At 42.8% G+C, this 21,627-nt stretch overlaps 1 protein-coding gene across 3 annotated transcripts in view; it reads left to right on the plus strand.

Moving 5' to 3' along the window:
* The window catches only part of LOC146856404 (ATP-dependent 6-phosphofructokinase, muscle type-like), a 334,110-nt gene that overhangs the window by 260,664 nt on the left and 51,819 nt on the right, over positions 1-21,627 (plus strand). For all 3 annotated transcript variants that reach the window (XM_085654532.1, XM_085654533.1, XM_085654531.1), the window contains one exon: positions 10,285-10,349. In XM_085654532.1, the coding sequence (XP_085510658.1) occupies positions 10,285-10,349 (65 nt within the window). The remainder of the gene's footprint in view (positions 1-10,284; positions 10,350-21,627) is intronic.

Genomic DNA, 21,627 nt, shown 5'->3' on the forward strand with positions numbered 1-21,627 from the left:
TTCTCGTTTCAGTGCTTGGCTATAGATGCTGGGGCTTTCTGTAAATCCTTGAGGTGCGCGGGTGAATTTAAAGCTTCGCCCATTTAAACTAAATCCGAACAAATATTGGCTTTCCGGATCTATTGGGACGCTGAAAAAGGCATTTTTGAGATCAATTACAGTAAACAATGTTGCTTCGGAATCAATAGCTGTCAATAATGACGAGATATCTGGGACCACAGGAAATTGTGGCACAATACATTTGTTTAACTCGCGCAGATCAATAACCAATCGATATACTGGCGGAGCTGTAGGATCTGTTCGTTTAAGAATCGGAATTATCGGTGAATTACATACATTGGAGTCTGTTTCTACAACTACTCCTTGGGCAATAAGGTCGTCAATGATTTGTAGTAAAGCCGTTACAGCATCTGGTGGTAACTTGTATTGTCGCATTCGTGGTAGCACCACTCCTGCCTTTAGTGTGACTCGATATGGTGTAATATTCATGCAACCAACATCAGTAGGGCCTTGTGCCCATAGATGTGTAGGTAAAGTCTGCAGTCGGGGATCCATGTCTCTAGATACATAGTGACCTTTAAAATCACGTAAAAACAACCTTACTCCTTCCGGAGAACAACATATTATGGCTCCTAGGGCTTTCAACGTTTTTATTCCTAACAAGTTTTCTGGACATGATTTAGTAAGCAATAAATCTGTAGTTCGGGTCAGAGGTCCTATCGTAAGTGGAAGAGGCTGTGACACTTCATTAACAATAGGTTTTCCTGAAAAACCAAGGGAAATATTCTGTGAGCCTGAGAGGGGTGCCCCTGGGACTTCACTTTGTTTTATAGTTGTTCGACTTGCCCCTGTATCGAGTAAAAATTTTCTATCTTGACCTAATAATTCACTATGTACATAAGGTCCTTCTTGATCTACAGGAATCTCGATAAGGGGTAAGTCAACTTCCCTCTCTAGGCTAGTTCATGCGTAACGTTGATACTCCGGATATTCATACTGTGCAGTCTGATACATTTGTCGTGTTGTTGTCTGTGTGGCAGCAACAGGCAACGGTGGTGCAGCTGGCACAAACTGTATTGGCTGTTGTGCGGCTGGCATGGCCTGGGCATGCTGCGTAGCTCCTTGTTCATTCTGATCTTGTCTTAGTGGCCGTGATCTTTCTTGTGTTTTACCTATGGCGATATTATGTTTTAGCACTGGACAATCGTGTACGTAATGACCTGGCTTTTTACAATAATTGCATGTCCCTTTTACAGGTCCTGCTGAATCGGAATGTGTCATACCCTTTTTATGTCCTTCAGCTGGAACTGTCTGGGAAACTAGCATTTTCATTTTCGTGTCTTTCATGCGTCTGTGTTCATGTTCTTGTTCCTCTTTAATTCTATTGTGGTGGTACTGTAACATTTGTAACATTTGTGTTGGAGTGTTACCTTGCCAGGTACTCTCGAATTTTAATACTCTATTCTTTACTGGGGGCAGGGCATTTTCCACTAATTTTGTTACAAACAGATGCGGGTATGATTCGCTACTTGCTTTTATGCCACTATTTATACCAAAACATTTCTCGAATCGGGCATAGTAATCGCTAGTGTCTTCATCTTGCTTCTGTTTGCAGGCTGAAATTGTACCCCAATCTTCCTTTTTCGTAGTTAATAAACGTGGCAGTACCTGTACTAGTAGACCTGGTAGTGCTTTAGTTTTGTCCCCAAGCCCCGAACCTGGACCTCGGGCCCTTTCTTCTGCTTCTAATGCTGACCATTCTATCTTTTGATCACCTACCTCCCACTCTTTTTCCTTGAGTTTCTCATAAATGCCAGCAGGCATCAACACCTTTAATATTGTCATAATGTCGGGGTAGGTTTACTCTCCCATGAGTAACATGTCTTTAATTTCTCGGTGAAAACCCGCTGGGTCCTTGTCATGACTGGGTACTACTTTCTTCATTTCTAACAATTCTATTTTCGATATAGGCGTATATACAAATACACGTTTAAACTCATTGTCCTCGCCTTTTATTGGGTGTACTTCTCGTAAGGGATTCTGTCTATCCAGGTGATACGTCGTTCTTTCCTTGACAGGCAATGAGACATGCTCTGAGCATACAAAAAGAATATACTGCTTTCTAGATACTAGAATTTCTTTAATTAATTTGGTACCTGGACCTCTCCATTTATTCATAAGCAATTCAGTCAATATGTCAGGTAAGGGACCAGGGTCCGAATGCTGACTCTGATATAGTATAATGAGTTGTTGAATCATATAAATCCCAGCTAACCTCTGCTCATCTGGGGTGAGATTCAAAAATGTGCGTACTACTGTCTCATCACTATATTTTCCGGGACTGTCCACCCAATGAACAGCTGCCCTCGCTAAATCTTGTTCATCCATAGAATCGAGAAAATGATAACCCCTTCGTTCTCGGAGTAGTTTGTCGGCGGTTTGGAACGAATGCTCGTTAGACCTTATGTTAATTATAGGTATTTGGAAATTCCTGTCATTATCTGGACATATTGGACGTATTGGGTCAGTATGACATCTAGTCTGATTCCTATTACAAGATCTTCCTCTACCTACATAGGCTATGGTGTCTGACTGTCCGGCGGGCAGTCCTGACCCTTCTTCCTCGCTTTGCTCGAACTCGTCTGTCTCTAATCTCTCTTCGTGTAGGCGTTCTATTTCTTTACGGATCTTTCGGCACATGGCTATTATACAATTTTGCTCATCGTGTCTCCCTTCTGATATATTCTGGCTCCATTTTGTAAGAATTTTCATTGCTTCCGGATCTACCCCCGGTCGGTCTTGATTTCTGATCACACAGTTTATGAGGAAACGCAACAGTTCCCCCTGTATCTCTACTTTCTGGTATTCCATAGCTCTGTTAATACATTCTGGATCTCGCCCTGTTTGAACAAAATGATATATTTTATCTAGATGCGCAGTCATTCCTGGTAGCTTCGCTAAATACCCTGCGGCTCGTCTGATACGTAATGATGCCAGGATCATTTCGTCCTCTTTACCGAGCACCGGGTCATATCTACAATCTATAAGAAATTCCTTAAGCGTACGATCACTTACGAATTTGGGTGTACGTGAATGCGCTGACTCTTGGAAAATAAGTTTATTTATTCTAGGTGGCGTGGAAAAAATATTGGTAGCACCTCCCGTGGCCCCGTCTGGGGCGTCGGGTGTGAAAGGATTCGTCGAACGTGACACAGCAACTATAGGTGTGGACTCAGCTATAGAAGTACTTGTAGGAACAGATGCAGAAACAGATGTGCTTGCCGAAACTTGTGACTCGATTTGTTGCTGCAGGGATACGGGTGCTGGATCTTGGCGTTGGACCTCCCTGGTATGCGGTCTACGTGGGGCGGAATTAGCATACTCGGGAGCTGCGTCATCTAAATATGAGGAAAGAAAAACATCTTCTGCGGTTCTAGGATGCCCCTTAGGATGTACCTTGATTGGGAATAATGGGGGTGGCAAGTCTTTCGGTATCTCTGGAGTAGCCTTAGGTAATCCTTCGGCCAGAAGGGGATACATACCATTCATAAGGGCATTTCTTTGTCTGTCTACTTGTTCTGATTTCACTCGGATACCTTCCTCAATTAATAGATTCTCTCGAACTTTATTGGAATTCTCTTTACTCTTCTCTTCCTGTCTACGTGCTTTTTCTGTTCGTCTATGTGATTCTTTACGCCATAATTCAACGGCGTCTTTCTGTGACTGTCTGACCTTTCTTTTCCATAACTCTTCCTCGACTTTCATGATGCACTCTGCATCCCAGGTCCCCGCTGTGGGCCACCTCTGACTTTCTGGTAATCCCTTGGTATAGTCTACCCATAAATCAAGAAATAATATAGCGTCTAAGCCATGTTTGTGATACATAAAGTGCCCTGGAGTGTCCCTAGGAGGAATAGGGACGGCTTCTTCGAGAACCCCTTTTCTGGTAGTGATCTGTCTTAATTTCGAAAAGAGCGGCATATTGAGAACTGACCTTATACTTGATTTTGACCTGATACTTGAATTTGAACAGACTTAATACAATAAACACGATAATGAACAGTCATTCATACCACGATATACAGAACATATTTAGACACTTTAAACATTTAACATTAAACCTTTAACTGAAACAACAATGATGATCGTCTGCATAACTAATCACCAAGCTTAATTCTCGACAATAACTAGACAATAACTAGATACTTCGGAATACTTCGGAATACTTGATATACTGCTAAACAGTACAGATACACTGCTAAAACAGTGCAGACCGGATTTGTGTACCCAAACCCGTCTTGACCGGCACAACCTATGTGCACGTCAGAAATGCCTCCCCAGCAATGGTACTCACCGGGTAGCTTCGGAAACAGAAGGCCTCAGTAACTTGAACTTGAACCGGACTGGACTCGACTCGACTCGACTCGTCGGACACTGGGCTTGACTTCGGACTGGTGGGTCTCTGTATACCTCGGATCTTGCTCTCTCAGCTAGGCTCTGGTCGGGATACTTCGCACTTCTCACCGCCTCGTCTGGGTGTTGATCGCAGTCTCAGTCGCCCCCGCTTGACCGGAGGGAGATACAGGAAATCCTGCTGGTACGCGTTATTGTCCGTCCAGCTGTGGCAGGAGACCGGGCCTGCAACGCACCGCCGGCGCGTGAGATGAGAAAGTGTCCCTGTTCGGGCGCCATCATGTGGTAAATAAAAATTCCTTTACCGGGACTGAATTTGATACAGAAACATTATAAAATAGCTCAGTAAAATGAGAGGCAGAATCCGTGATATTAGAGTTTCGGAATGGGCTTTATTCCAATAATCGATTATAATCGGATGCTTCAAGTTCCATCACCACGGGGGTTCAGGAAGTGAAGTACATACTTTATTGACAAGAAGTAACTTTTATAGTACATACATTATAATGAAGTGAATACAGTAGGCGTAACAATTGATAAGGACATTGACGTTTGGTCTGCGTAACCGAAAATGGGTGTAATAATGAGTAAAAAGGAACATGATTGGTTATGATGTAATACATAGGTGGATCTATAAGATAATACTTGGCATTGATGCGCGCGCAGCAGTATGACGTGTAATTGACGTGTAACTAGGGGGTGACGGGGACTTGACATTTAGCTCTATATGTGGAGACGAGAAGTCTGGGGAGTCAAGTCAACCTAATCCCAAATCATATCTAACATCCTATGTTTAAAGAACTATGTTATCCATAAAAGAGGGACTCTCGGACAGAATCTATTCTATACTGACTGTGCGTGCGTGTACAAGCGTCTAAGTGTCTACATAAAAGGCGAGGGGGTAGGAATATTCCATGGTAACAGGGCTATGAATTACTTGCATGAGGACAGAGAAGATGGGCCTTTTTGCTTGGTAACTGGAAGAATGTTTACTTAAACTACTAGGCAGGAATGCATCGGCTGAGGGGGAGGCAGATAATTCGAAGGTGAAATACAGTTCTTGGCAGAGAGTAAGCTGATGTCAGGCTTCGTGAGCCGCGCAGAGAATGAGACAAAGTTCATGGTCACAGATGCAGGCTCGGGCTGGAGCTTTCAGAGGCAGAAGGCAAGAGGAGTTTTGATGACAGAATCAGGGCCTACTTGCCTGGACTGAAAAGTGGCATAAGTGAACCATATAAAGCCGATGGCCTTTCATATTTAGGAATGGGATATCCGGCCTATACATGGCGGATCTGTCAAAGGACATGTTGACGGTGGACGCACATGTATTTGCGTCTTCATAACTGGAACTGGAGGGAACATACATGTACTTGTGACATGCACATGGAACCGTTGGGGTCCAAGATAGGGGACATAACTGACCAGAAAAATCCATATTTCCACAGTACCCTGGTGGTACACACGCCTCCTAATTATAACTAGCTCCTTGTTCCCATACCTGTAATCCCGAGGTGCTTTAACACTGAGCTGTAAATCGCTTGATCCTACTGGACCCTCTCCACCAACACCAAAGAAGCACAGAACACCCCTTCCCCCTGGCCCCACACCAGTGTCCCCTATTGCCCTTCAACCCCGTCTCGTGCACCACATTCTCTCCCACAAAAAAGCAAGTATGCGTGGTTATTCCTCATTCTGTGGGAATTAACTCATACTAGCTAGTGCTAGGTGTCGGAATACAAAACTTTCTTTCAGGTCACACAATATCGCCTCCCCTAAACCTAACTGACTTTCAATTAGGGCCTATGTAGGGAGTACTCGGCGAAGGGGTAACCTGCTTTGTGGATTTCAATCCAGGGTTTTTACTATTTGTTGGATCTTTTAAACTTCATCTCGGTGAGACAGTAAATGCATGTATTAAGTCACAGCGAGTACCTCAGCCACAGGAAGTGTGCATATGGTATTTAGGTATCACAGATGTTTTATACACATGCTCACTCCTTCCCCTAATAATCTTTGCAGCAGTACCCTCTGTTGTATTCCGCTGCTATGGGTTGCTTGTACGCTACTCAAAAGTAATTCGAAATATAATTGTAGAAGCTATTCCTTAGCTATCACGTTCCAAAAAAACCATTATTGTTTTCTTGAGGCAAAAACTATGACAAATTTTAAAAACACATTTAGTGATATTGGATGCTAATTACAATTTGACATGGAGAGATTCTTGACATTAAAAGGTGATCAAGCATAATGAAATCCAGTTCTGGTGTTCCCAAGTACTGTATATAGTTTTCGAAGCCTATTATGGAATTTTGTGTCTAGTTCTGGAGTCCTCATCAGTATTATTGTGTCCGGCTCTGCATCCATAGTAGTAGTGTGCATTATTGTGCCAATTCTGCGGGGTCCCATCTGGCTTATTGTAGCCACATCTGGAGGCCATAAAGACAATAGTTCTGGAGGACATGTGAAGTATTATGCATAGAGCTAGAGGCCTCACTGAAAGTTCCAAGGCCGGCTCCGGGGATCCTTCTAGCAGAGTTGTGCTCAGTTCTGAAAGTCTCACCTGGAGGTCCCATCAGAACATTGTTATTATTACCAATTCTTTAAAGACATATCTAGAGCATTGAGCCTATTTACGGGTGCCTCATCTGGAGCAGGGGTGTCCATTGTTGGTGCATGAGCGCTAGGCCCACGCCAGAAACTCGGCGTGGCTGCTGGTTAAGTATATTATTCAATTGAGATCCATTGTTAGGTTTATATATTATGTGGATACCCTGACTGTGGCCTTCATTAGCAACGTTGAACACACCTGATTAAGAGTATAGTGTTCTATTCAGAGACTTATTTAGAATGGTGTGTTTGCTGCAGGAGGTGAAAACACCACATGGACAATGACAGGTGCGGGACAGCCCAAAAAGGGGTATTGCTTCGGGGCAAGGAGTACACCAGGTTTTTCTTGCTGAAAACTGTGCAGGGAAAGATCCTCGTAAGGTTAGCTCTTCCACACGACTTGCAAACGCGATTTAACCAGTAACTACTCTTCCAGCTGACTCAGGATTTACTGAGAGTCTCGTTAGGAAGAGCCATGGTATTTAGCTAGATGAGGCTAGAGACTTAATAGGATTGATTTTAGCTTTCATCTTACTTCTGTTATGGTAGCTGGAACTCAAGGTCCTTCCGCACCCTCACTCATATCCTGTTTTCCTTTTCTTGCATCCCAGCCTATATAAATGGTGGTTGCAGCCTTTAATCCAAGGATACCAGTCAAATGACACAATCAAGGCATATTTAACCCAGAGTTGATTTGACCTCTGAGATGCACACTGGAGTCAAGGACTGAATGCCTCTCAGATCACCTATCATCTTAGCTTCATTGTATGTCCTCTTAAGTGAGGAAGCAATCTCACCTACAGTAACGCATGGTTCATCACACATGGCGCACCCCAGTCCAACCACAGGGGTGGCAAACGATAGGCCACAAGTGGAGGATGTTTGCCTGGTTTTTAGGAAATTCACATTGAGCGTACGTATATACTTTGATACTTAGTGGCAGTTATTTACTTTGTGGTTATCCTGAGAATTTGACATGATCAGACCCACTCAGACCTACTTTTGGCACATATGATCATTGTCAGTATAAGTATTGGTAAATCAAAGTAAATTAAATACCTACACTGTTAAATATTGACAAGTTTATACATTGCCAGTTTCAGCACAATAGCTGAGTTGATTCCTTTGTTGAAAGCTGCAATTATGTTTTTATGTTTTTATTTCCCTTTTGCATAAAGCCAAAAATTCAATGGCGCGGTTAATTCAAATTGACATGCTTGTATAGGCCTTTGCATCAAATGCTGGCTACATGTTGCAGAGAAGGCCTGATTCCAAATGCCCTGTTAAGTACACACAAACCTCTTCATGGTTTACCGTCTGCATATCTGATCCATAGCACCTCTAATTTAGTCCCAACTGGGCCATTCAGATCTTTAGCCATAGAAAGTGCCTATGTTTGCCAATCATATATTCAATATGCTCACTACATTGTCCACCTACTTTTGGAGCAATCCCACGATATAAGACCCTTGTGAAACTGATGAAATTCAATCTTTTTGACTTTTGAGAGAAAGAAATCTGAAGAGAAGACCATCGACTGAAGTCCTCATTCCGAAGAACCTGTGATTCCATAGTCGACTGGAATTGGAGTTTGCGACTGAATCAGAAAGTACAATAGATGTATTGTACTTCCATATTAGCAGTATTTCCTTTTTTTTAAAACCACCTGTGAGGGACAATCCTGGCATTCCAGCATCCCATAATGATTGATAGCACAGTATTGATACTTTTGGATGAGGTAATACCGGATCATTGTCCCTGGCACCCATATGGTTGAAATCTTTTTATTGACTTTAAAAAGAGGTTATTACAAATGCCTACCTACATCAACTGGCCGGTGGGACAACACTTTTGTAAAGTGCTTCTTTTAATAAACATAAACAATGTAATGAACCCATCAACAACCTCCACCATCCTCCCACACCCCATCCGATCTGGTAATTGAGAATGTGCTATTATTTGTCACTTCCTACTCTTAAATTTTATTCCAGGCAACATTCTCTTCAAAGCCATGGGATGTCTGCTCGGTGAGCTGCTAGTCTGTTATTTTTTGTGAGTTTGTGTTATACAAGAACTCTGAGATAACGCAGGCAGATGAGTTCTCTAAATTCTGTTGAAAGAAAACCAATACACTGCCCCCATATTTCCCCAGGCCACACCACAGTTTTTCCATGCCTAGCAGTCCCAAATCCTAATGAGCTAGCCCCCATATTCCTGTGCTTGTTCCTTCCCTCATTAGACTGTAATTGCTGCCCAGCTGCACATAGAGTAATGGAGTTGACCCTAAACCCTGCAGATCTCAACGGGAAGGTTTGTGTATGTGGGAGACCTAAGAAGATCTATGTGGGGAATTGTGGAATATCGGTATTAAATAGTGTTGCTGTTGGAGAGCACCGCCCGCCAATAGCGATGCTGTTTACATCCCCATAGGAAATTTGTGGGACCACCTCCCCACAGTGTCCCCAAATGTCTCCTGATCTCACGGGATGCCAAGTGTGTACTCACTCAGGTGTGTGTGTAATGCTAATATGAAACAGTTGATAGGACGACTTCTTTGCAGTCTGTCCCCTACTCTAGATGTCTTCCCACTCTCTATCTGAGAGGGAAGGTTCTGTTTCAAATTTTTTTTTTTTTTGCAGAGTTTTATATAGCGCGAACTTGACCCGAATCCAATCAGGTGTCAGAGCGCTTTACATAGCACTAGTTACGTTACATGAGGACACACATTCATTTTTTGTTAGGCACGGGGAGATTAAGGGATTTGCTCAGAATCACAGGATGTTCAGCGTCACTACCGAGACTCGAACCCAGTTCCCCAGGTCGAGCGCCCTAGCCGTTAGGCCAACTCCTCTCTTCAACCTTTTTTGTGCCGGTGACCTGTAGTGTGGACCCCTCTCTGTAGGAGTCTGCAAATATTTGCAAGCAGTTGCTTATCATTCTGTTTTGTGATGAGCCTTTTTTCACCTGGCACCCTTATCATGAGGTCTTGAGGATACAAATTAGTTGAACTGTCCATTTCCAACCAATCCAACATGCTAATCGCACTTTTCAGTGGTATCAAACTAGGCTGAATCACTTGAATGTCTCATTGAGAATTAAACTCATTGGGCTATTGCAGAGGTCTATTCCTGTAGCACTCTTATTTTTATGTTTTCTAAAAAACACTATATATATATTCTGAAAAGATCATAAATTACTTTGGAATATGCTAAATTAGTTTATATCAACTTGTGATTTTTTTTAATTGTTTTTCATTTATTGCAGACTAAAGATGTCACGAAAGCCATGACTGAGAAACGATTTGAAGATGCTGTTAATCTGAGAGGCAGGTAAGATTAAACTAAATCTGAATTTACCCTTGGTCTTTACAGGAAATTATCACAACATCTTTTGTTTTCAGAAAGGTAAGCTTCTGTTTGTGGAGAGAAATAAGTCCCTGACTGTTTTTATGTCGCTAAATTACATAAAACAGTACACACCACGGTTAAAATGCATGATTCTGAAAATCTGTGTCTTAGAATGCACAAGTAATCCAGATGGCTTTTGTAATGGTCACAAGATTCATGAATACATTGTGGATCAGGAGTTTTTCACCCAGACTCTACACAAACTCAAGGGGGTGAAATGGTAGGGTGAAAAACTGCACAGAAAAGCTGAACAACATGCAGGAGTTATTCCCGCACCTTGGAATTACAGGTACCCAAGTTACTGGTGATCACTGGCTGCAGGAATTGTGGCCCAGTTACTGTGCCACTTGTAATCGGCCCCATTGCAAACTGTATAGGATTCAGGTGTCAGGGCAACTTCTAGGTAAGTCACCTCATAACCTGTGTTAAAGATAGCCAGAAGAGCTGCATAAATGACTCTTGTAAGCATTGCCTCCTTGGTACCAGTGCTCCAAATCTGAGTTTCAGGTGCCAGAACTGGAGAGCTTCATTTTGGTGTTAGTGCTTGAAAACACCATTCAGTTTTGGGAACAGAGGCAGTAAAGCTCAGCTTCTGATACCATAACAAGAAAGCTGTGTAGCTTGCATTTTATGCAGGGAGGCAACTCATTCGGGCACATATAAATATTTTCAATTCCTACTTCTCTCTGGGATTATTAAAAGCCAGAATTGACTTTAATGTGGCCTGAATCACACATAAACAACACGTCTTAGCCTCCTCAGCTACCTCAAAGACAAGCTGCACACCTCAGAGGGTGAGGGAAAAACTAAAAAGACAAAGACACTGGAAAAGCCATGGTATTAGCAAGTGTTGCTGTAGATACACATGCTCTGCATTCTCCTGCTATATGGTGGTTTGCTCGGATGTTTGCAGGTTGTTTTTCTTGGAAGAAAGGCTTTGGAGTCAGGGGATGGAGGGTGACCTCACTCCCCAGTTAGCAATGTGTGTGGCAGCTGACTTCATATATTTTTTTTCTGCCATCAGATCCGTAAGTGTACCAATAGGTCTTGAGGATTGACATGTTCCACTTTTTTATTTGAGGCCCACACAGTTAAACTTGTGACCCATAACTGGGGAAAACTTTTGTCGTCTGCGCTCTTCTTCATGACACCCTTCGAAAACCGATGCCCATCTATCAACTCGCAGCCACCAGGGTCTCGGTCCCTCTTGGGTGCCACATGTCCCTTCGCCTTCGATTACTTCTTTGTGGAGGTTCCCCAGTGCCATGATAAGAATATGTGGTCTGACCTGCACGATGTCTGAAACTTCTGCCTCTCCCCTGACAGTACCACATCCAAAGCCTGCCTCACCATTCAGTCGAAGAAGATCCTACAGTACCGATGGGAGAGGTGTTGCGCCCAGCAGAAAATACATCAACAATTCCCTGGCGATGCACTCAATATTTTCAGAGAACAGTCCCCTCTCAGCATCGAGGAAGGTGAAGGCACCGGCCCTTCAAGCATTTAGCTCTACCAATCATCGGCCAGTCCAGAGGTAGTGTTATCAGGTGACTCAGACCAGGAGGAATAAGAGGAGGTACCTTCGACCTCCACAACCAGTGGCCATCGAACAAAATCCTTTGCCACCTTGGGCTTCAGTCAGCCTTGGAGCTGACAAAGCTCCTGTCCAAGAGCAATGACCACTTGTGGCCTTCGAGCCGCAAGATCCTGTATGCTCCTCGACTCCTCTAGAAGCGGAAGGCCCCTTCAATGCTGGGGATCAAGTAATCTTCCACTCCAAGGCCCCCATCGACGTCAAAGACCCCATCGACGAACCAGCTCTGATGACTCGGAGCAGCCTATCCTCCAAAGACTGCAGAAGGAGCTGGACATGAGGCAGAAAATACACTTTTTTCACACCTGACTGGGAAGATTTCGGCAAATCCAAATTAAATTTGCAGAATGTACCCTAATGACCTATCTGCGATCAGTAACAATTCCCTGACTTCCCAGGTGGCCATGGTGGATGTGCATGACCCTACAGAGCACTGCAATCTCCATCTTGAAAATTCTTGACACGATCGCCCCCCTACAACTAAAAAACATATCCATCAAAGTCTCTAAACCATGGTTTAACGGAAACTTTAATACTGAAAGACGCAATTTGAGACTAGCAGAAAGAGCCTGGAGATCCTCACCATTCACGCAGCACCTGAATAGATTAAGATCAGTGAGGAACAGTTACAACAAAAAATCAGATATTCGAAAACTAACTTCATTAGAACTCAACTTGACCAAGCCAGAAATCGACAACAAAAACATTTTGAAATTGTCGAGCAACAATGCAACAACCAACTCAACCCTCCCGGTATTGGATCCAACAAGCTTCCAAATTGCAAAAACTTTGACTCCTTCTTCTTGCAAATAAACGAAATTATTGAAAATGAGCTGCAGAAAATGAGGGAGCTGCTGCCAACTACCTTACTCACCATTCCGCATCCCTCACAGTCTGCTATTCCTGTTGGTCACCCTGGGCATCCCCCCCAAAATAAATGCCTACTGGCACACATTCAGTCCCTTCAAGGAAAGCGAAATGAACTACTTGCTTACAGTGCTGAAAACTTCCAATCCCTTCATCGACCCTTTACCCCTGAATATTTTTAAAGAGATCAAATTGTCTATCCTTCCTTTTTGAACCAATATTATAAATGCTTCGCTCCTTCAAGGCACTATACCCGACTGCCTAAAAGTAGGGAAGATAACCCTCATCTTAAAAAACAAATGCCAGATTGCTAAGTCAATTTCCTCTCAATCTCCAGCATTCCCATTCTGGTGAAGCTTATTGAGAAATGTGTCCAGATCCAACTCTACAACTGCATAGATTACCAACTCCTTGACCAATACCAGCCATGTTTTCGCCAAGGTCACAGCACTGAAACCCCACTCACACACATAGTGGATGATATATTATAAATGTTGGATCAGAATGAAGCGTGTTTTCTTATCCTACTTGACTTATTGTCTGCGTTTGATACTGTGAAACGCGGCAATCTATTAATCCTACTTGAAAGAAGGATGGGGTTATCAGGGACCGTCCTTCAATCGTTTATTTCATTCTTCCATAACAGATCCCAAAGAGTCAAGGTCAACTAATCTCTGTCCAAGCCAACTGCGGTCGCCCTAAGGATCCCACAGGGATCTGCCCTTAATCCCATTTTCTTCAAGTTATTTATGGAACCTTTAGCAGACTCCTTGTCATCCCCTAACATTCCGCAAATCTGACCAGTTGTTTGTAGCCTTTGCCAAACCCTACAAGGGCCAGACTATTTCTAAGACTGGTATTGCTACTTGGATAGTTAAGTGTATTCACACTTACTATCATAAAGCCAAAAGAGCCCTCCCTGTTACCCCCATTGCACACTCTACATGCAAGAAAGCAGCAACCATGGCCTTCCTTGGCAATATCCGGCTAAATGACGGGTAAAGCATCCACTTGGTCAAACCAACAGACTTTCATCAAACACTAATGTGTGGCTATTTTAGCCTGTCAACAGGCGAGGTTTGTCCATACACTCTGACGGTCTTAGTTTCAGACATCTGCATCATGCACAGGGTATTCAATGCTTATAGGTGAGTACTGCTTTACCCTGTAAGCATCTGTTCGTAGTGTGTTGCGCTTTAGATTCACATGTGCAAATGCTCGTCCACTGAAGTTTGTGGCTGTATTTGCAGATCTCTTCCTTCTTAATTAACTTCCTCTCATAATACACATGTGCACCATGCTACATTCCCTTGCCACTCCATATCATTTGCACCCGATGTGCAAAAAACAAACTAACCTGGAGTTGGTGACCATGCGCATTGCCAACTAGAGGTGGAGTCACACTTCATACAGTAACTCCAAAGTCTTTCTTCTGAAAAACACAACTTGCAAGCCCAAATCTAGATGGCAGGAGTATGCAGAGCATGTAAAGCTGCAGTACTAGACGCTACAAACAGATGGTTACAGGGTAACTTTTTTCTTTCCTGCGAAGACCATGAATTTGGAACTAGCTATCCGAGAACCTAAGAGTGATTCCTAGCCTGCAGTTATTTCAAAAGATCCTAAAAATCCATCTGTTTAAACTGCACCAAGCAGTCTTGATGCAACCATACCTGCAATATTGCTGCTACACCTATTTACTATCAGTAGTTATTGTTTCTTGTAAAGAGCTCCGTTGCCCATGTGTCTAAGCGCTGTATAATTACTTTTAATAAACAAAATAAGGGCATAACAAATCATGCACTATACTTGATGTGTAAAGCTTGACTCCTCCTAATGCCACGGCAGCAACCATCAAAGATGTTTTAACAGATCTAGCTAAAACAAATCAAATCTTACAAACTTCATATGCTTCAAGGAAAGTCAAAAATGTTCCGTTCACATTAGGAAGTGAAAAGTTTCGAACCGATAAATATAAATTTCCCTTATTGTATGGTTCAGTGATACTAGGCCATGTTGTCGAATTGGTTTTAATAAAAAGATTTACAAAAAAAAAATATATAAATTTCCCAAAGTTTGAAACTGTTTATCCAAATAGGTCTTTGTTGTTTGGCTCTGCTTCTTTTTTCATTTAATTTATTAGCCTCGTTCATTTTTTGTGCATTTATTTGAGCGACCCTTTGCACCACATTTTCTGGGTTGTTGTACAGTCATCTTGTTTGAGACTTCTCCCATGATATCTAGTACTCTAGCACCTCTTTTTAATGGTCTGACTTGACAGCCGAGCTGTTGTCGCACGATTATGTGAGAACCACCAGAAGAGGGGCTTTGGCTCCGCCCACATGTTGAGAGTCGGGAGCACATATTTTGATTGGGCAGAGGTTGTGTGCTTTTACAAAAAAGTGCTTTCCCTCGACGCAGTTGTGATCCTTTTGTGTGTTTATCTGGCAGAATGTGGTTGAAATTTCAGGGGCACACACATTACATTGTAATGCTATTGAAGTGTCTTAGATAACTAGATACTTTATGTTGTTTTTCTCTAACAGCAGCAGCACAGGAGGGAGAAGGGCAGCCATTAACCTACATGGAATTTTAGGTCTGGCTTGACAGTGCATTTATAAGCTTTGCCTATCAGCATTGCAAATGTGTTTGTATTGTTGTTCTTTAATTTTTTGCTACTTTCGATTGGGTCTTCTTCAACAGCGTACCCCCGGCACGGCGAGCCCTCTGGCATGTCCGGTAACTGTGTCTGACACTATATTTGTTTATTTTGCGTTTTAAAAGTAGGACTACTTATCCCGCAGTGTGTTCTGTGCTTTACAGCAAGCAGTAAAAATAGGAAGGCACAATGTCCTCAGCCTACAAATAACATTAAGAAAACTATATCAGTTGTAACTTTCAATTTTGAACTGAGAGAGATTAAGGCAGTGTATGGGTTAATAAGAGGGGAGATTGGTCATTCTTAGGGAGAGGGAAAAAATAAGGAAAACAGACGTATGTGTGTCTGCCCTTCCTCTTTTGGTGGAGGTAAAAAAGCTAATTCCATATTTAAGTTAGTTTTAACTAGCTGTCATTTGAGTTTTTGCTCTGATAGATCAGTGTTCTCGACACGTTAGAATTTCATGAGTAGAGTTCCAGTGATGGGGCAGACCTGAGAATGACTTCGAAGCAGCAGAGTCAGTGTAGAATTAAGACAAGAAGTCACCTTCTGAAACGTTTCCCTCTTCCAGCGACACGAAGTCCGAATCGAACATAAACTGGTTGTTGCAGTTTTAGTGCTTTAAATGTAGGGCATGCAAGTTTGAATTTAATGGTTGCCTTCAGCGGTGTCCAGTGCATGCCTGTCAGTATCGGTGTTATGTGAGCCAAGTCTTTTGTAGCATGGTCAGTCTTTGTAGGTGTCAAAGAGTAGTATCAAGAAGCTCTTATGAGTGCATGTATCCTATTCAGTCTTAGAAATGGCAGTAGATTCTATTAAAGTACAGACGTCTGATTGGTTCAGTAAGGGATTAAGGCGTTTTAAAAGACACATTCTAGCTTGTCTTTGTTTTTACTTAAGGTCTTGCAAATCTAAAGACCTCTTTCGCCCCCTACACATCTCTCCTCCCTCTCCGCTACTGCGTACCTGACACACACCTCTCCCTGCTCCATCCTATTTTCATTGGTTTGCAAATGTGATCAACATTTTGCAAAATGTTTATCAAAGTTTGAAAATCTTAATGGAAACCAATGTGTTTTCTTTTGATCTAAATTCCTTTCTAATTTTTTGCTTTTCAAGCTGATATTCGAAATGTTTTTGCTTTTCACAGTTCTAAATTTGACACTTGTGAGGGTTGTCTTCATTGTATTTCCCGGTGTAAAGCAACCAGGTTACTCAGAAGCTGTAACAAACTGGCCTCTATTTGTGGTGCTTCTGCCCTAGTCAAGGCTCCTTAGACACCATTATTGTGGTCCATCTGGGATAGTCCATCTGCAAGGATCGGTGTGTTGTGGTGAAGAGTCCTCAATAGATCACAGCGTCTTCTCCTAGAGGACGCAAAGGTGGAAGAGGCATTCCTTGCCTTCTTCCAGCCTTGCGTTGTTGACCATAAGGAAAAACTACAGCTCAGAATCCGATAATACTGCCCTCCGCACGCCCGCAGATTGCAGACTTCCACTTTGCAGATAGCAGTCCCTACAGTAGGGTGGCCAACACAGTGGTCCACTGGAGTCCTACTGCCTTAAGGCAGTGTTATTTCTCATTTGGTGCTTCAAGTTGCTCATTGGAGATCATTCTATACATGTAGGTTGTGCACTACAGAACAGTCATGGCTGCAATCAGTGAAATCTTAGCACATAAGTGCAACAAGGGAATGCACCACACCGTGGGATGATTAAGATAATCAAGCGGTCCCATGCATTAGTATATTGATGCTTCCTGTTCCACATCGAAGTGTTGCACTAATTGAGCCGTAGAATCTTTCTCACCTTCACATCTCTGGTCCACCAATTTTTCAGAGAACGCAATTTCACATTGGAAATTTAATTGTTTGAGTATTACCAAAACATCCGTCGCTTTCTCTTGAGCATTAATAATTATTTTTATTGCCTCCTATTTTTCGATAGGGAGATATGTTATTAAGAAGCTGAGAGTTCCTAAATAAACATATTGATGTCTATTGTTTTTCAAGTTTTGTTTTCTCAATTAGAATTTAGAGTTAATTAGTAAATATTGTTTTTTATCTGAAGACATACACTCTGGGCGAGTATTCATTATACAGTTCCTTTCCCTCCTTTTGTCCGACTGTCATGGGCAGAAGGATAGAACTACAAAGTCAATCTACCTGCATAGGGGAATCTATAACTCGGCTCCAAAGAGGAAAAACAAGACACTGAGATGTCGGGTTATGAGGAAACACGGGGAAAACAGGGAAAGTTAAGGCAGAGAAAAACCTCTCGGGCACCAGCCTCTGAAAGGGACCAGCACCTCCAAATTGAAGGTTGGGGTAAGTATATTATGGAAAAACAACAGTTGATGGACAGAATGCAGAACAATGTCATACATTCACCCCAGTACAGAGATCTGGGCCTAAATCCATCGCTGTTCACCCTATGTGGGAAGGGTATGCCCAGACGTGGGTCCCGTGCTCACTACGCCACTGGAGTCAAGCTATCCTGGCTGAAGAGGGGTGAAACCCCGAAACCGGTCCTAGGATGCTTGATTCCGGTCCAGGGAAGACATGGCTTGGCAGTTCGGGCTGGACTGTTCCCATGAGGCACAGGGTCAAGACTGATTTGCATATGGCCTTGTCTGAACTGGGGTGGCGTGGTGAGCAAAATAACGATGGATTAAACCCAGATCTGTGACTGGGGGTGAATGTTTTGCCACTGCGCAACATTCTGTCCATCATCTTGTGTGTTTTGCTGTTCGCCCTATGTGGGAATGGTATGCCCAGACATGGGTCCTGTGCTCACTACGCCACTGGAGTTAAGTTATCCTGGCTGAAGAGGGGTGAAACCCCGAAACCGGTCCTAGGATGCTTGATTCCGGTCCAGGGAAGACATGGCTTGGCAGTTCGGGCTGGACTGTTCCCATGAGGCACAGGGTCAAGACTGATTTGCATATGGCCATGTCTGAACTGGGGTGGCGTGGTGAGCAAAATAACGATGGATTAAACCCAGATCTGTGACTGGGGGTGAATGTTTTGCCAATGTGCAGCATTCCGTCCATCATCTTGTGTGTTTTGCTGTAAGTATATTATGGCACAAAGCCATAGAATGCATTCAAGGAGCATAAAAACTCCCATCAGGGTTTGCAATGGCAGCTCTACCCAGGAATTTTCAATGGTCGTTGATCTCAGACTGAAGACAGGGTGACTGTTCTAGAACCTTAAAAATAGGTTCGCGGAACAGAAGCAAGGTAACTCCTAGCCTAATGCCAGAAATAATGTAAGAAACTCAAAAAAGATAACCATGAAGAGGAATGCTGATTGAACACACTGAACTGCAGTGGAGAACGCAGCAGCCGCAAAATGTTGTCAGTCACTCTCTGCATGGAAGTATCACCCTACATACCTGCAAATTTCCCCAACTTCTTAAGTCTGTTTTATTTTAAAAACAGTACGCATTTTTACAATGCATAATATCTCATTCACATAGGCAAACTCACCTTATGAATCAAAAAAAGAGCGGGGGAGTGAGAGGATATGCTAGGTTTCTCCTGCACAACAAGTATTGCAACACAAAATAAGAATCCAGCTATATCAAGGAGACTAACCCTCCACTGGAGAAAACAAAGTTTCCTTGTAAAACCCTCACCCACTAGGTTTGCCCCTTTGTGGCATGCTTCTTCATCGGCTCTAGCCAGTTCCGCTATGGAGAGGGGCGTGTTGCGACCTACGGACTATGCCGCAGCACTACGCAATGATAAAGGTGACGGTGTTAAAAAATGGGAGTGGGGGGGGGGGGGTTTGTGCTGGAGTGTATCTTTTAAATACCTGGCTAATAGGTGTATCCTATTTATTCTGGCCTCTAGTTAATATGATTAAAAAGGGGGAACTAGGAGAGGAGGATGATATGCACCTGCTTTGCTAAGAGGTCGACATGTTTCAAGCCATACCCCTTTTGGCTTTTCATCCAGACCTAGGTAAATTAACTCCCTGGTGCCACTCCTGCTGTTTCACACTGGACGCACACTCATTGCACGCTAAAGAAAATGGTGTGTATAAATTTTCACCTATTTGGCGATCACTGTCTTCATTCATATAAGATGCTTGGATATCGCATCATGGTACCTCTGGATGATAGGGTAGCCTGTAGTCATACTCACACCAATGCTCTACCACTGCCTTGCTACCTATTTGATTCACCGCCTGGGACAGCAGACTCACCCTATGTAAGAATATCAGTGGCCATGCATTTTGCGATCTAAATTCACAATTCATCACCTTTCGTCAAGATCTGTTGCCATACAATACCATGATTCGGCAGGTTTATTGTATCACAACGACAGCATGATATAGATGAATTCCAGGGAGACAATGAAGTCATACTTTTAAAATCATATTTTATTAAAGATTTTCACACAATTCAGTACAAGTAACTGCCCACAAGGGTGACATTTCACTTACAATGTACACAGTGATTTATGATTGTTCAATAGTGAACAACCGGATATCTCTGCATTCTACCTTCTCCCGCCCCGGTTTTACAATTGCCAATGATCTGAGGGTCCCATGTCCCAGTTCTCCTTCTCAATTCACTTCATATATTGTGTATCTCTGTGGCCTTTACTGTGAGGCAGTTCAGCTTACTCTCTGGTTTATCATCAGGTTTATTCATTAATGCCTCTGCTATAGGTGAGGTCACTGTAATTATGCGATTAAGCAATCGCTGCTTTTTTCCTCATAATTATAGATTTGCTGATTTGCCACATAAACCATCATTTGCTGCAGCATCTGCAGATTTGAACAAAAATAAAGTTTCTAGCTCAAACAGATCAAAAGTTACTAAAACAGGGTGATATGTTTTTCCGCACAGTGGAAGGCCCTTCGCAAAAGTTAACCGGTCATCTTTCCTTTCACTTACTTATATCTGTATTTGGTTATTAAACTGGTGCTAATGCAGTGACAGTATTACCATGAGTAAAATGATAGAATAATGAAGTAATCCTATGAAAAAATGTGCAGCATCACGCTGCATACTTACTGTTTTCTAGCTCACAATTCAGTCAACCCTGCTGCCTAATTTGGTGCTCCCCTGCCGCATAATACCAGTGGCCCTGACTTTAGTTCAGTCTAAGTCATTTAGCTATTTTCTCGGTGACAGAACATGGTACTGCTATCTCTGCTGCCACCCTCTCAACCACATCAGAGCTCCATAGTGACTTGGAGAGAGCATCTGGAGATTTCCAGCTCACTGCTACCCTGCATTTAGCTAATACTAGTGCTAGATCTATAGAGCCACTGTTATACCTCCCCTTTCCTCCATGTGGTAACACCCAGAGGAAGCATGACTCAAGGGACAACATCACTGGCGTGTCTACAGGTCCATTATCTATGCAACTATTTTGGACAAATCCTTGTTTATAAATGGGCAGTCCCTTATCATGTGGTAATCTGAGCCATTTATCTGAACCCGTCCCGAATATCCTGCTTCCTCTGATTGTCAATATAGTCCCTGTGTAGGAAGTTAAGTTTGTATCATTTTAAGCCTACTATTACTGAAAACATGTGCTGCATATGCCATATTTTGGACATTGAAGTCATCCTTAACTTGCCCTTTATTGCCTGCGATCCATATTTGAGATTCACTGACATTAAAGTGCAGTTAAAATCGATTTTATAGATATATGGACTATATATGTGAAAGGAGTGCTTTCAGTAGAACTTGATGCGAAACCCAAAAATGCCTTATTTAGAGTTTTACAGATGCAGGACAGCCCCTGAAAAGTGCACTGATGTCAAGTGGTACTCTCAATACAGCGAGATGGGCATCCACCACATTTTGGCAGATGTCCCCTCTGTCAAACTATAAATGAGACAGTCTGAGCTCCAGTATGCAAGCTGCCCCTAAAGAATGTATGTGAAAACCTCATATATACCCAGTTTCCGAGGCAATACAGTGTTGGCTCTACAGTTAAAAACTGAAAACACCCGTTTTCTCGGTGGCTTATTTGGAGGAACCTTCAAAAGCATGAGTGGTAAGATATTGCTGCTTTCCCCTGCATCTAAAATTGCATGAGAGGAGAAGATTGCCTGT

This window comes from Triturus cristatus, chromosome 4_1 (genome assembly GCF_964204655.1).
Source record: "Triturus cristatus chromosome 4_1, aTriCri1.1, whole genome shotgun sequence".
Classification (NCBI taxonomy): domain Eukaryota; kingdom Metazoa; phylum Chordata; class Amphibia; order Caudata; family Salamandridae; genus Triturus; species Triturus cristatus.